This window comes from Gadus macrocephalus, chromosome 1 (genome assembly GCF_031168955.1).
Source record: "Gadus macrocephalus chromosome 1, ASM3116895v1".
NCBI classification, from domain to species: Eukaryota; Metazoa; Chordata; class Actinopteri; order Gadiformes; family Gadidae; genus Gadus; species Gadus macrocephalus.
In genome coordinates this window covers 18,075,475-18,091,215 of record NC_082382.1, presented here as the reverse complement: position 1 = coordinate 18,091,215, position 15,741 = coordinate 18,075,475, and the positions used below count along the sequence as shown (strand labels likewise).

The following is a 15,741-nucleotide window of genomic DNA, read 5'->3' as shown; positions in this document are numbered from 1 at the left end:
CTTCCCTTAGGCACTGTGATTTAAAGCTGGTTTTATTTCAACCATGCTTCTGACAAATAGGCCTATACCTCTAAATCTATTCTACTGTTTTTCTCATTCTGTCACTCACACAGATAGAGACGTTGGGCTGCTCATCCCTGCCTATGTAGGCCATGGAAGTTGTCATAGCGACGAGTATAAAAAAATCAAGTTCTTTATTCAAATTAAGCTTTATTACACACAGTTTGTGCAACAACAAGAAACAATACACAACTTAACATTCACATGGAATTACTTAAACAGAGAAATACGTTTAAAAGGCAGAAAGGAAAGAAAGAAGTAGAGGAAAGAAGGGAAGGAGGTATGGAAAGGATTGAAGGAAAGAAAGAATGAAGAATAAAATAAGTGAGAGAGAGAGACGGAGAGGAAGAGAGGGAGAGAGAGAGCGGAAGAGGGAAAGGAGGTAAAATAAGGGAAAGGGACAAAATGATGGAAGAAAGAAAAAATATTTTTTTCCCGGTAAAATCTGTGATGAGAGCAAAACGTTTGGATGTGTGTTCCAGATTGAAATAGAGAAAGAAGCAAAACGATAGCGGCAGTGAGAGAGAGAGAGAGAGAGAGAGAGAGAGAGAGAGAGAGGAGAGAAGAGAGAGAGAGAGAGAGAGGAGAGAGAGAGAGAGAGAGAGAGAGAGAGAGAGAGAAGAGAGAGAGAGAGAGAGAGAGAGTGAGGGAGAGACAGAGAGAGAAGGGGGGGGCAGAGAGAGAGAGGGGGGGGGGGGGGCAGAGAGAAAGAGAGAGAGTATAGAGTGGTGGTGGTGGAGGGGGATCAGAGACACTGCGTCTCTCCTCGGCTCGCTCTCTTTGATCCATATCCCCAGGCCGGCTCGCCCGCCCGCTCGCCTCGCTCGCCCGCCTCTCTCTCTCGGCGCTAAGGCCTACACTGGTGATTCCTGACAACTGTCGGACTGCGATAAGGGGGCAGGGTGTGTGTCTGTTGTGTGTGTGTGTGTGTGTGTGTGTGTGTGTGTGTGTGTGTGTGATGTGTGTGTGTGTGTATGTGTGTGTGTTTATGTGTGTGTGTGTGTGTGTGTGTGTTTGTGTGTATGTGTGTGTTGGTTGGTGGCAGTCCTTCGCTAACCCGTTTTTTTTCCTAAATTAAAACATAAGCTTCACAAAAGAGGAAAGCATTGATACGACAATGTATCATTTCTGGGGGAAATTAATGAAAGATACAAATAGATACAAAGATACAAGGATACATTATATTTAGAACATAACAGAAAGAGAGATGGAGAGAACATTCAGATAAAGAAAGAGAGAGAGAGAGAGAGAGAGAGAGAGAGATGGTAGGATAAGAGAGTGAGGGAGGGAGGGATGAGAACAATGAGAGAGGTTTGAGGAAGAGAAAGAGAGAGAGGAGATGAGGAGGGGAGAGAGAGCTGGAGAGAAAGAAAGAGAGATAGAGAGAGCGAGAGTGCGATGAGGAAAGAGAGAGAGAGAGAAATGAGAGACAGAGTGATGAGGAGAGAGAAATGAGAGAGGGAGAGCAAGGAGAGAGAGATGAGAGAGAGAGGGATGAGGAGAGAGAAATGAGAGAGGGAGAGCAAGAGAGAGAGATGAGAGAGAGAGGGGATGAGGAGAGGGATGAGGAGAGAAACGATGAGGAGAGAGAGAGAGAGATGAGAGAGAGATTAGGGGAGAGAGCATCAAGCCGCTGCACCCAGAACGACGTGGGACATGACAGCGTTCACCTGAATGTCATGGCGCGGTTGTGTCTAATCGTTAGTCCCCGGGACCATTAGCATTAGCTGAAATTAAGACCCTAACCCTCCATCACCCCGGCTTCCCCCTCCCCCCCTCCCCCCTGCTCCTCCACTGGGCACACTGTCAACTGGCACGCTCTATGTCAACCCCTCAAAAGGGATGAGAGACTATATTTACACCAGCACCATGCTTGGAGGGAGAGAGAGAGAGGAAGAGGAAGAGAGAGAGAGAGTGGGGGGGAGGGAGGTGGGGGATTTTGATACTTGTTAATGAGAAATCCCCCAAAATACAGATGCTCTTTCAATTTGGCAAATAAACCTGCTTGTGTGTGATGGTGCATGTATGTACGTGTGGTTCTGTGCGTGCACTTGCAAGTGTGTTTGTGTGCATTTGTGTGTTGTGTGTGTGTTTGTGTGTGTGTTCGAGAGGCATTATACCGAGATACAAACATAAAAAGATGCGGTAGAAGCTGCCAAGAAAATCAGAGGAATTTAAATCATATCCACTGGTGGAATGTTTTAGAATACATTAAAGAAAGCCTTTATTTATCTGTGCATGCAACCCACGCACGCACACACACATACACACGCACCCAAACACACACACACACACACACACACACACACACACACACACACACACACACACACACACACACACACACACACACACACACACACACACACACACACACACACACACACACACACACACACACACACACACACACACACACACACACACATACGCAGACATGTGCACTCCCCCCTCCTCCTGGGGGCGAGGAATGGTTTGTTTGTATGTCTCTGTGAAGTGGTGGCTTCAAACATAAAGGAAGGCCATGCTCCATCCAACACAGCGCCCCTCGCAGGTTCAACAGGGAATCACCAACTACCCACTCAACTGATTCCATTGGAAGAAGGATTATACTTTAATTATCCTTTTTTTCTTGAGCCTCTGTAGCAATTAACATTTCCTTCAGAGGTTGGTTCATCCATCCAAATAGTCATCCGTCCATCAGTTCATGCATCAAACCTATCTCTTCATTCATCTGGACACGGAAAAAAAAGAAATTCATGCATCCAACCATCCATTTATTCATCCTTCTGTCTGTGGTTCTATCAGCCCGTCCGTCTGGGTCCATCCTATTCATGTGAATGGCTCCCTCAGTGCTCTGTCTAGGTCCGTAAGACTCTCTGTTCACGATGACCCTGCCCCTCTCATCTTTGGCTCCCTCTGTCCTGAGCCTAAGGTTCAAAGCCGGTTGAAAGGACAAGTGATCCAATGGCCCAAGTGATCCAATGGCCCTTCAATGGTCTGCATGTAGAGAAGGGGGTCAAAGGTCAGCCCTGGCCCATGTGACTCCACTTAGTTCTGGATACCACAATGATCGGCGGAGAGATATGATTTATGTAATGGCCGATGAAAAACAACTTTTCATTAGATACTCAGTTTAGAACATTTGCTCATTATGTTATATTCAAATATGCATTGTTCCGGATTGATTGATTTTCTCAAATTTTACTGGTTCGTTTAATTACACATTTTGAATTAGAATTTAAACAAATATCTACAATCAGGAATTATATTTTCCACTTTCTTTGTCGATTATTTCAGCAATGCCTGATATCTGGTCTACTTTTCTTCACCCATACCTGTAATTCATCTTTTTTCTTCTTGTGATTTCTCATTGACCTGCTTCTCTGCTCTTCCAACGCTCTTTCTATCTACATCCCCCTCCTTACTCTCTCCTTCCCTCCCTCTCTCCCTCTGTCATGCACTTTGCCATTAACCTAATCTAAATCATGGGAGTATATTTCATCCAGCCCTGTGTTGGGAGACCCCCATCAGCCCCCACCCCTTCCCCATCGCCCCTGGCCCATCACCCTCCTGCTGAGAACCTCTTCTCTGTTTTATTTACATGTTATTTACGTCCAGCTGTGCAGAAATTAACCCAGACGACAAATCATTTGACCTGACATTCCTTCATGTCACAGACACCAGACCATCATCAATAGAGGGAAGGAGGGGAGGAGGGATGGAAAATGGGAGACAAAGAGCGGGACAGGAGACAAGCGGGAGGAGAGAAGAGTGTTCAGTGAGAGTGATCCTCTAGCCCAGCTCTCCCTCTCTGAGATGTCACCCCCTGTGGAAGCTGTTAACCCCGACTCAGTGGGGGGCCTTGGAGACATACAGGGACGGCTGACCCGCCGCTGGGAGCACAATCTGCTAGACATTGATCACAGGCCTTCAGAATATAATCAGGTTATTAGGCAGACTGGTGACTGACCAGTTGGTTCAGACCAGTTTGCTTCATCTGATACATACAAGGAACAGCATAAGTACAAGAATTAATACATTTGCACTGACTTTTTATTTATCAACTAAAAATGTAAAACTGATATATTAGAGTAATAAAAATTATACAAAAGGATGATAACAATTATAGCAGTTATGTAATTTTTCTGTTATCTCTTTATTTGATTTTGATGTTGATACACTTTATTCATCCCCAAGGAAGAGACTGGGTTGTTGCCCACTGCACTTAGTCACTCAAACTCACAAAGATGTGTCCAATGCATCACCTTTAAGAGGGCATGATATAGCTAAACAGAGAGCTGTTCTGTCTCAGAACTTATTTCCTCATGCACGTAGAGCTGTGTGGGCGACTAGCTTCCGGCTAACACGTGTTGTGTTTGGTTTGGACTGCTTGTTTGGTACTTCACTAATCGCTGTCATCTGAAAGCCTTCTTGTTTAGAGCCAGCTTCCTCACTTTCTGTCCCTGTCATTCAAATGGCTGATTTAAGACTCTTCAACTTTTACACCCCTTACCCAATTTCTGTCATTCTCACACTCTCTTATTTGTCATATCTATCTCGCTCTATCACCAAGCTCTCTCTCTCTCTCTCTCTCCCTCTCTCTCTCCCTCTCTCTCTCTCTCTCTCTCTCTCTCTCTCTCTCTATCTTTTCTTTCTTTCTCGAGACTTGCCTCTGATTTCCTCTAAAGCTTCCAATGTGCAGTTGGGGTTGGATATGCCGATGAGAGTTAGCACACGGTTAAAAGGCATCCTACCTCCTCTGACAAAACAAAACAAAAAACTATTTTTATGCACGGCTTTCAATGCTTCAACGCCAGAGTCGCACAAACACCAACATGTTGTGGGAAGTGTCTTCATGGTGACATTACACCCTTTTTGTTTGTCTTGGTTTCACTTCAACACCAGTGGGGGGGCTGGGATTTCCAGGACTGACTGCGGTCCCTGCAAAAGCCCAAGTCTGCCGGTTGTAGAAAAGCCATCAAGCGATGGCATAATTTCCTCTGATTGCATCACATATCCCCTCCTTTCAGCAGATATGCTTGAGAGTAATCCCCGCTGTGTTTCCACTAAGACAGTGATGGAACTATGACAGCACTAATGCAGAGCAGGCTCCTCCGTTTTGATGTCATTTTGTTCCACACGCTCGCTGTGATAAGCCTTTTTAAACCAAACAGTTCCTCCACCGCTCTGAGGCACGCCACATGGTCGCGCCCTTGGGGGGTTTCTCTCCCCTGTCCGTCCTCAGTGAGCTAAAACAAAGAGCGGAGAACAGAGACTAGGCCCAACAGGACTCACTCTCCCCACCCCCCACCCCCCCTATCTAATTTCTAATTGACCTTGCTTCTTTTATGTTCCTTGTTTAATCTCTGATAGTAACTTTTATATAGCCCAGAGGCAAGTATAATAAAGTTTTCCAAAATACCCAATGGGATTCGATGGGTGGTGGTGAACACTAGAGTCACTGCATTGTGCTGGTTAGAAACGTAAGGTCTTCAAGATGTACGTCAGGGCACAGCCTGGACTGTTCCCCTCCAGTTCTTGTGTGTGTGTGCGTGTGTGGGTGTGTTTGTGCATGTGTGTATGCGTGTACATCCTCTGTTTGTCCCGTCAGAGCTTCAGTCTCCTCTTTCTCTCTGCCACGGTGTCAGTCCCCTGTCTCCAGCGTGTTCTTATCTACACTACGGGCCCAGACCCACCGTTAATATGTGCAGTGCTTCATACACCGCGGCACACATCGCTGCAAATAAGAGTCTTTTCATCTGGACGGGCGTCACGCTATCAGCTCTGTTCTGAGGACCCAGGCCCCGGCGACCCAAACACAAAGAGCTCGCCGTCTTTCCGACACCCGCGCAAACAAAACAAGGCTTAATTGGAACAGTTCAGGACATTTAGAGTGTGTGAAAGGCAGCTCCTTTGCGATAAGTGGTGCTATTTATTTATCTGAAAGGATGCACATTGTGTTCATTAACGCCGCACTCATCTTCTGCTCACAGAGCTCCGGGCTACACGGCTCTCAGAAGTTTAGAATTAATTACTTTTTGTGTTCCGATTTTAAAAGGGAGGGGGATCTTTGTGTGTGTGTGTGTGTGTGTGTGTGTGTGTGTGTGTGTGTGTGTGTGTGTGTGTGTGTGTGTGTGTGTGTGTATGTGTGTGTGTGTGTGTGTGTGTGTGTGTGTGTGTGTGTGTGTGTGTGTGTGTGTGTGTGTGAGTGTGTGTCTGTGCATGGGCAAGAAAGAAACCAAATGCCTTGCAGCAGCGTGCTTTCAACTTGCTCCTGTCTCCCATTATCTCTATTTGGAGGACTGTGGCATTAACAATACGGAGAGAGAGAGAGAGAGAAAGTGGGAGGGAGAGAGAGAGGAAAACGGATAGAGAGGTGGACAAGAATGATAGAAAAAGAGAATGGATGCGGGAGACATTGAAAATAAATAAAGAGAAACAGGTAGCTTCCAAGTGGAGATTAGTACAACTTTCGGTTTCATGATCACTTTGTTTAAAGCAAGACTAGCCAAACAGCCAATAAAATAAATTACACTAATTGCAATGGAAACCCATTCAGTACTGTTGTTTCAACGAAATAATACTAACAATATTGCTTCACAAACCGATTCAGAAATATCCTTAAACACTGGTTACCCTCCGCTTAAACCACTTTTACATGACACATTAAACCACGCCCCAAATGCTACCAAACCTTATCCCCTCCCCTCCCCAACCTCCCGAACGCCCCCACCTTCACCCTCCCTGTTCCTCGACATCACCCCACGCTACTGAGGGCCATGAGTCGATGCCAGGGCGTTTATGCTAAATATGAAGAGATTTGAATAAGTCCCACTTTCAGGCGACACAATGGACTCCAGCACGGCGTTTGACGGACCACCCCCTGCTCGGCCTCAATAGACATGTCAGGGCGTCCAGGACAACCCCGCCCTCGTGGGCCAAGGAGGTCTCTTGGAGCTCCGCCCACGCCCCCGCCAGAAGATCACCTCCTTGGGCTTTCTGACACCTCCCTGGAGTCAGGGGGCCTGCCCCTCTCTCTCTCTCTCTCTCTCTCTCTCTCTCTCTCTCTCTCTCTCTCTCTCTCTCTCTCTCTCTCTCTCTCTCTCTCTATTCAACCCAGCCTCGTTCTACCCCGCGGAGCGGGCTCCAAGGGCTGGAACACCTCAGTAAAAAACACGCCAAAGTTGTCACATTAGCTCCACATTAGGGACGTGTTGTTTTTGGGATGAAGAGATAATGTAGACTTTTTGGGGTTTTGTTGAGAGTTTTTGTTTCTCAGGGAATGCAAACTAAGCCGTACTTGACTTTCCGGAATGCAAGTGAAAGCCAAAGATTGGCACTGGTCTGGTTTTTCTTTCTCCTTCCAATCGGCAGTCTTCAAAAGCCCTATTAATAGATGTCCTGTTAAGCATAGAAAGTTAATTTCCAACCTTTTCATGAGGAGGAGGGCCCGGGCTTAATAGAGGAGTGTGTGATAGGAATTGTAATTGGAAGCAGTGTGTTTAAACCAAGGGCCGGTCGCCAAGGGATTAACTCAGGGGCCCCTGATAAAACAGAGGAGACGTGGGGTTAGAAACGCTGATGGGTTAATTAAGCAGATTTCTTAAAGAGCCAGCCCAGCCTGGAGCCTGTACTGGCTGGGGAAAGGGCTCCATGATTCTCTAGTATTTTTCCTCGTTCCCAGCCGTGTGCTGAGTCATGCATCTTAATGAATGGCCACCGCTGATTGGTTGAGAGGCACTGGACGTTTTCTTCTTTCTTCTTTTTAATCTATGATCTAATTAACAGCTCATTTTGCAGTTTCAGCATGTTGTACTCATTCTCTAATAATAGTCTTATCATAGGAATATGAGGCGCCTGATACCGGGGATATACTAGCCAGGGTTGGTTCCTGGCCCCAAGCACGTTTTCATTTTAGTTCTTGGATCCATATGAACAGATTAAGGCCATTGTTTTTGACTCATTCACTGGGCGATACGGCGTTTCACTTAAAAATACATTGTGATCAGCCAAACCTCTCCTTTGCTTTCTGACGCCTTGACTCGAAGAAAACTAAAAATGAACATGCCTTCCCAAACTCAGCTTTGTCTTCCTCCAATGTGTGGAGGACAGCTGTTTATGTTTCTGTCATGCAGGTAATGCCATTTAACCTTAACACAAACCTTCCCGCGTGTGTGTGTTTCCCTGTGTGCAGCATGTGTATCTGTGAATTTCCACAACATGGGATCTCTTTGGGTGGGGGCCCCTGCTTGGGGAAGCGGGCCCCTGAGGGGACGGAGAGGAGGCTGCAATGTGGCCTTGGTTCTGTGGCAGCCTCTGTCCGCGGCTAATAGGGTTAGCCTCAGATACAGGAGGGAGCCACAGGCGGGTACAAAGGAGGAAGTAACAAAGTGAACCTCATGTTATGGAGCAGAGAGAGGGAGAGAGAGAGAGAGAGAAGGATGGCCCCCAACTTCACCTCAAACCTGCCCCATAATCTACAGGAACTGATAAAAATAACACTGCTTGTGATGGTCTCTGAGTAGCAGGGGTTCAGTAACACAGAGTTATCAAAACCAGGGCAGGAACGCAACACTTAAAGTCTAAGGGCCAAGGTGCTCATTGCTAACTTGCCTGAGTCTACAATGAATATAAGCCCAGCTAGCTATTTGCTCATTTGTTTTAGTTTCGATCGTATTTTACAGTAATTCCTCTTCATGCATCGTGGTTAGCCAGGCAAGCTCGTTGCTATTTTGCCTTATTCCACAGGGGGTATTAACTCAGCCAGCTGTTCGCTAATTTGTCCTGCTCTAAAAGGGGCTCACTAACGGCGTCTTGTGTGTTCTGCGTCTCCAGGTGATGAGCATCCTCAGCAACCCCAACGCCTTGCCGTCGCAGTCGCAGCACGACTTCTCCATCTCGCCGCTCCACGGCGGCGGGGGCGGGGGCGTGGGGCTGGACGGCTCCAACGTGTCCGGCGCCGCCGCCCTCTCGGCGAGCTGCAGCCAGCGCGGGGCGGACGGCGGCCTCAAGGTGGTGGACAGCCTGGCCTCGTCCCAGTCCTACTGCCCGCCCACCTACAGCTCCGCCGGCTACGGCGTGGACCCCGGGATGGGGGCCGGCTACCAGTACAGCCAGTACGGACAGAGTGAGTGGAACCACAGTGCTCACTGTCAGTGTGTGGTTGGAGGGGAGGGTTGGGTTTACTGTGTGGTGGGGCCCTATGGTGGACGGGGCATGAGCTCTGGCAACATCAAGTACGTCATCGTTTCTAAACACAAACATACATTTTCGTGCATGGTCGCTGGTTTTGTTTACTATGGCAATGACAATAGGATCTATTGTACTTGTTGAAATTAATTATTTTAATAAGCCATTTTTTTTTAAGACGTCTCAACTCATGATTAGAAAATGGAGGGCTATTTCTTTGATAAACTACAATATTCTGCGGTAAAAAAACAAAATCGTAAAATATTCATCCTCAAGTTATGCTCAATAATTGGGTAAGATATCCATACTTTCAATACATGCATAATTTATGAGGAATTTGAATTGTGTTGATCTCCTTAATACAATATCACACAGAGACGCCATCCCAGGGCACCACAACCCAGACTTTACACACACGCACACACACACACACACACACACACGCACACACACACACACACACACACACACACACACACACACACACACACACACACACACACACACACACACACACACACACACACACACGAGAAAGGACATATGCTGCAATCACAAACAGAAGATTACAAAAAGCACTCGACAGCAAGACACACACAACACAACATCACACACAGTAGCCAATCTCACCCCAAGTCTGCACAAAATATTCCAGCATGGGTTTAGACACTTGGCCCCTGAACCATCAAACACTCCCCCTTCCCACCCTAACCCCCAGCCTTCAGACCTGATTCCTGCTACCTCCCGTGCCACGCCCCTGAGGAAGCAGGCTTACCGTATCAATTGGTGACACCTGACTCCTGGCTCGTCCTAACTCAGGAAACACCTGACAGATTAAAGCACATACCATCAACCCTGCAAAGCCGGCTGCCCGTGTGTGTGTTTGTGTGTTGAGCATGCACCTGGTGTGTGTCCACCTAATGAGTGTGTGCGTGTGTGTGTGTGTGTGTGTGTGTGTGTGTGTGTGTGTGTGTGTGTGTGTGTGTGTGTGTGTGTGTGTGTGTGTGTGTGTGTGTGTGTGAGTGTGAGTGAGTGAGTGTGTCTACGTGTGCATGTGTTTGTGTGTGTGTGTGAGTGTTTACATACATGTCAATGTGCGTGTGTGTATCTGAGAGCCTGTGTGGCGTGAGTGTTTATGTGTAAGTATGTATGTCTAAGATTGTGTGTCTGGGTGTGTAGGTATGTATGTGCACACATTTGGGCTGTGTGAGTGGAGGGGACTCTTCTGCAGGGATTAAAGGTGTAAACCGAGTTGACAGGAAAAAACAGGCTTTTATTCTGAAGGCCTCGCTCAAATCCTGTGTAGGGCACACACACACACACACACACACACACACACACACACAGTGGGGTGACTGGCACCTTTGCAGACAGACGTGCCCTCCCACAGGTGCGCTGCTACCTGCCGCTTTCTCATCGCTAACTGACAGCTTCTGTTCACGCTAGCACGCTAACTGACATGCTAACACATGCCGATTACTTAAACCTCCCCCTCATCCCAACCCCCAGTCTGGGACAGAAAGCTGGCACACACACACACACACACACACACACACACACACACACACACACACACACACACACACACAAAACACATACACATACACATACACAAAGGAGTACACAGTTGGTGTCCAATGTCATGTTGTCTGCGTCCTCCGCGTGCAGCTGCCAGACAAGACGACAAAGCCAGGTTAATATCTGCTGAGCGGGGAGACATGCGTCGCAGGCGAGGCGCGACAGCCGAGACAGCGGCTCGATTAAAAACATTTAAAATAAGAAAAATAACGTAGTGTATTATGAGGGGAGGCGGAACTCCTGATTGTCAGTTTTTCTCGTGCTCCGTCGGGGCGAGCCAAACCGGGCGCCATTTTGCATCGTCCTCCTTTGTCTTACGACGGGATGGTCTTTGACGGGGCGTTCCCACAGTGTTCACCGCGTCTCCCGGTGGGGAACAGTAGGCAGCGGGCGGACAAAACGAGCCAGTCCGTCACTTTAATAACGCCAAGACATTTCCGTAACTCGGTAAGAATGAGTTATGTCCGTCCCCCCCCCCCCCCCCCCCCGGAGTCAAAGTGCGGTGATTTAACGCCTTCAGAAGGTCACCCGGGTGACATGTTGAACATGAGGGTCCGGGGGTCTGAATGGTTCTCCAGACGTGAGGGGCCTCACGGGGCCCCCGCTGCACGGCGGCTGTGGAGAACAGCTGGGGAACACCTGTGTTCTGGAACCATCCGTCTCACCCGGGAACTGGTGGAAACTCACTGGCCACCAGACACTAGAACCACAGGGACAACGCTGCAGCCGCCGTCAATAACAATGTCTATATATTACATTTTAATACGAAATATTTGTCAAATAACAATTTAAATATATATATAATCATTATTTGTGTCATCATCATCATCATCATCATCATCATCATCATCATCATCATCATCATCATCATCTTCGTCATCATCAAATGGTTCCGGGTTCACTCCAGTATCACCACCCTAGTTTTAAGCATACTTGAGCAAGATTACTTCATTAGCCGCTCATTAATGACTTGTCAAGTCACTTCGGATTAAGTGGGATCATCATGCAGCACTTTACAAAACACATGAAAAAAAGCTTTCAGTTTTAAACATTTTCCTCCAATCACAAATCATTGATCCCCGTGTTGAAGTACGTCCTACTCTCACATGCAATGCCTGTGTAGTATGCGACATGACTTGCCAATGAGATAAGATGTTAGGGCCTCTTCACTACCGTAGCTACTGGTCATGGCCTCTGTTTGGTAGGAAGGACTGCTGTGTGTGTGTGTGTGTGTGTGTGTGTGTGTGTGTGTGTGTGTGTGTGTGTGTGTGTGTGTGTGTGTGTGTGTGTGTGTGTGTGCCTGTGTTTGTGACTGTGTACGCGTGTCTGTTCTTTGTATGTGTGTGGGTATATTGATGCTTGTGTGTCAACGGAAATTGAAACAGTGTGAGGTGTGAGCCAGATCAGTAGTGTGTGTGTGTGTGTGTGTGTGTGTGTGTGTGTGGGGGGGGGGGGGGGGGGACACTAACCTGGTGGCCCCCTGGAGGCCCCCACAGATTATAGCACACGTGCTTCTGATAGAGACCCTTGACCCCTCTCTGCCTCCTCGTACCCCTTCCTGTCACTCAGAGAGCCGGCCAATCAGAGCCCTTGCCGGGGTTAGTCACGCTAAAGTCATGGAAACAACAGATCATAACATCCATGTTGTGCACGTGAACACACACACACACACACACACAGGCTGCCTGTGCACCCTTCACGCTTTGAGGCTGTTTATTGGCAGAAATCTGGTTATATGTATCAGCACATAGCGGTCGTAGTTCAAAATATGAAGATATATTGTCTACTGGACTATTTGTCCAGCGATATGCGTTGCAGCGATTTATTCATATTTTTTTAACAATATAGATTTTGATGAAATTCAAAGCTATGCGGTACTGAATGTCACAAAATACTGTGAAATATCCTTATTCACAGTTGACCAAATGACCTTCTAAGATTACAAGATGGCGGAACGTTGGGTATTTACCAGCACCTGACGGTCCTAACGGCCCTCTCTCTGTCTGTCTCTCTCTCTCTGTCTCTCCAGCTGCTGTGGACTACCTGGCCAAGAACGTGGGTCTGTCCGCCCAGCGCAGGATGAAGCTGGGGGACCACTCGGCCGTGCTGGGGCTCCTCCAGGTGGAGACGGGACAGGCCTACTGAGTGTCTCTCACCGCCACAGTTAGACCCTGGACAGGCCAGAGCTGAGGGGTTCCCCCCCTGGATGAGAGAGAATGGGTTTCAGGCACCTTCTGGTATTTTCTCTCTCTCAGAGCCAGGCGCTAGTTGATGTGTTGTGTTGTGGGTCTGACTCCCAGACACCTTGACACCTTGTGGTTGGACCCTGGAGGTTCTGGACTTTCACTCTGTGATCACGCAGAACTTCTGCAGAACTTCAGCCATATTTCCTCTGATCCACGTGTCTGGACCGTAAACATTCTTTTTTTTTATTCAAACATTCACAGTAGGTTTCTTTTTGTGTTTACTTTTAGCTGTGGAGTTTCTTATGACCTATGATGTTTTTACTATGATTCCAGCCAATTTTTACCTTCTTATCTTCATTTTATGCCTTTTATTTTCTTAATGACATTCAAGAACAGAAAATGGTACGGGTCAAGTTTAGCATGGTTGATATGCACCGACAGGGAGAGAAACAGCATCACAATCCCAATTGAAAGAAATTTGAGGGGGGAGGATAAGTCTTTGTTCAATGTTCCTTTTTATTTAATTATTCAGAAGATTTGATTTTGACTGCTGTTATCTGCTCTCCCAGTGTGAGACCTAGGTCATTCAGTCAGCTACTCTGTAACACTTCCCTCCAGAATCATCTAGAATTTTCTGCTATCACAGGGGATTGTACCCCATCATCTTATCGGTTTCAGTATGACAGAGAGCATCTTCCGGCCTCTGCTTACTGCCATCTACCCGGACGCAAAAATATGCTCAAAAACATTTATTTAAGTCTTAAAACAGTTCAAATGTGTATTGACATGTTCAACACAGAGGCCAATTCCGGCTGCCCATTTTAAAAACAACTATTTTATGTATCATTCCAAATGTAATTGAGTACTTGAATATTATTTTAAACATATGCACTGTCTTAATTTTAAATCCACAAATGCGGCATACTCTCCTCCAGGTATTAAAGGAAAGTTCCAGTGCCTCAGCCAAGAATATAACTATTCCAGTCAACCTACTGGATGATCAAGACATTCTGCAGAGTGGCCCAACCACTGACTAAACTAGACCTTTTACACCCAGATGGGTTGCTTTGGTTGTTTGAGACAAAATGATAACGAGTTCCTCAAACTAAATTGTGGTGAGCGTCGTCGTCAGTTTTGATGTTGACGAAGAGGATGAGGAAGCTGGTTGTTAGATTGATGACGATGTGATATAAATAATGATCGCAATTGATGAAAGAAAATGTGTTTGAATTGATTTAATTCACACAAATGTACTTTTATATAATTTTTGTTTTCGTTTTTACTAAAACTGTTGAAACCGTCTGGCATTGGATCACAGACCAAACCAAACTTCACACACACTCCATGAGCAACAACCTGTACTCCTGTCTCCGGGACATCTGTGGAAGACAGAAGGCAGCATTCAGGCCTCAAGCCACCATGCTAACACTCTACCTTGTGTACATATTATTTTATATGAACGCCAACCAAGGGTGTGTGTGTGTGTGTGTGTGTGTGTGTGTGTGTGTGTGTGTGTGTGTGTGTGTGTGTGTGTGTGTGTGTGTGTGTGTGTGTGTGTGCGTGTGTGTGTGTGTGCGTGCGTGCATGTGTCGCCGTGTGTGTGTGCGTGCGCGAGTGATTGTGTGTGTGTTTGTGTGTGTCGGGATGGTAAAACACCTGCTCAAATGTATAGCTCTGTTATTCTTTTGTCTTTACTGCTCACCACAAGTTGTTGATTTGTTGTTATTTGATTTCTTACACTCTCTTTGTCTGACATGTATCTATATTTTATCATGCCATAATTTATTCTTGTCTATATGAAGTATTAAAGCAGCGGGACTCATTCAAAGGTGTGTTTGGTTAAATCGCAACACAGCTTCTGTTCCTGCATTTCTGTTGCTTCCAGATTTTAAATAAACTGGCTGTTACAAATACATCTGATTTTGATTGCTTTAATGCCTCAGTTCATGGACGGATCCATCTCTTTAATAATTACAATAGATGTATTTATAATAATAATAATAATTATTATGATAATCTTTAAAGTAATTGCATGATTAGACCAATTCAACTGACATTATTCTAATTAGACTATTCCAAAGTGACTGTTATGTTTGTTTGTTTGTGCTGTGTATGTTCATTATGTACCCTATAGATAATATGGGCATCATTTTCTGAAATTATCTAAATTTATCGACAGAACTGCTGAATCAGTTTAAACACGGCTCGTGTTTGGAAACGCCATTGCAGTTGTCCGTTTCTATCCCCTTGCGGCCTGATTTAATCACTCCTTAAAGGAGAAATCCGGTTTAAAATGGATCTGGGATATGTTTAAGATGATAACGAGATGGGATGTTCGTTTGGGAGCACAAAAGCGCATGTAAACGCATTCTTAAATAGGCTGTTTTTAGCCGATTCTACCAAAACGCTATAAACTGGGAACCATGGGGGCATCTTGTCATGGTAAAAACAAAATCGTTATTTCAAACAACTTAAAAGGCTAGAAGTAGCCTGACACTTCTTTGATAGTATAATATGGGTCTTAAAATATAAAACGAGTCATTGAGAACTTTGTAAGTGTACAGATTGTTTATTAAAAAGTACATTTTATACACACAATACCATCAGTAGATCACCCGTCGATGCCATTTTGTTTTCAAGACTCGATAAGTAGATTGACGAACACAGAGCTTGTGTGTTGCTGACGGATGTCACAATCTCTGTGTTCGTCAATCTACTGATCTAC

At 46.1% G+C, this 15,741-nt stretch overlaps 1 protein-coding gene across 1 annotated transcript in view; it reads left to right on the top strand.

Annotated features, from left to right (window-relative positions):
• The window catches only part of LOC132460529 (paired box protein Pax-7-like), a 35,316-nt gene extending 20,387 nt beyond the window's left edge, over positions 1–14,929 (top strand). Inside the window, exons 7-8 of the mRNA XM_060055341.1 lie at positions 8,899–9,190; positions 12,860–14,929. Coding sequence (XP_059911324.1) covers positions 8,899–9,190; positions 12,860–12,975 — 408 coding nt within the window. The 3' untranslated portion in view covers positions 12,976–14,929. The remainder of the gene's footprint in view (positions 1–8,898; positions 9,191–12,859) is intronic.
• Positions 14,930–15,741: the final 812 nt, after the last annotated feature.